Raw genomic sequence first — 515 nt, forward strand, 5'->3', positions numbered from 1 at the left:
AGAGCAGAACGAGCAGCGGCGCCGCGAGATGGAGGGCCGGCTGGCGGAGCTTGGCGCCGAGAGGGACGCCCTGGCGGAGCGTGTGCGTGACTTGGGCAAGCAGCTGGACGGCGCGAACGCCCTTTTGTACGATGCTGCGCGCGCGTGCGACGCACTGGGCGGGGCGGTTGGACTCTCGGCGCCCGAGGGTGACGGTGAAGTTGACGGCGCGCACGTCGCTGACCGCCTCCAGCGTGTGTCTGGAGTCGTGCAGGAGCAGGCAGAGCAGAACGAGCAGCGGCGCCGCGAGATGGAGGGCCGGCTGGCGGAGCTTGGCGCCGAGAGGGACGCCCTGGCGGAGCGTGTGCGTGACTTGGGCAAGCAGCTGGACGGCGCGAACGCCCTTTTGTACGATGCTGCGCGCGCGTGCGACGCACTGGGCGGGGCGGTTGGACTCTCGGCGCCCGAGGGTGACGGTGAAGTTGACGGCGCGCACGTCGCTGACCGCCTCCAGCGTGTGTCTGGAGTCGTGCAGG

At 70.9% G+C, this 515-nt stretch overlaps 1 protein-coding gene across 1 annotated transcript; it reads left to right on the top strand.

Moving 5' to 3' along the window:
• TraAM80_06536 (uncharacterized protein) lies at window positions 1-514 on the top strand (the record flags this gene model as incomplete). Its single annotated transcript, XM_029383378.1, has 1 exon — window positions 1-514. A coding segment is annotated over one exon (514 nt), but the record flags the coding sequence as incomplete, so codon positions are not given.
• Window position 515: the final 1 nt, after the last annotated feature.

This window comes from Trypanosoma rangeli, assembly GCF_003719475.1.
Source record: "Trypanosoma rangeli strain AM80 chromosome Unknown Tra_15.4_contig_00241, whole genome shotgun sequence".
Classification (NCBI taxonomy): Eukaryota; Euglenozoa; class Kinetoplastea; order Trypanosomatida; family Trypanosomatidae; genus Trypanosoma; species Trypanosoma rangeli.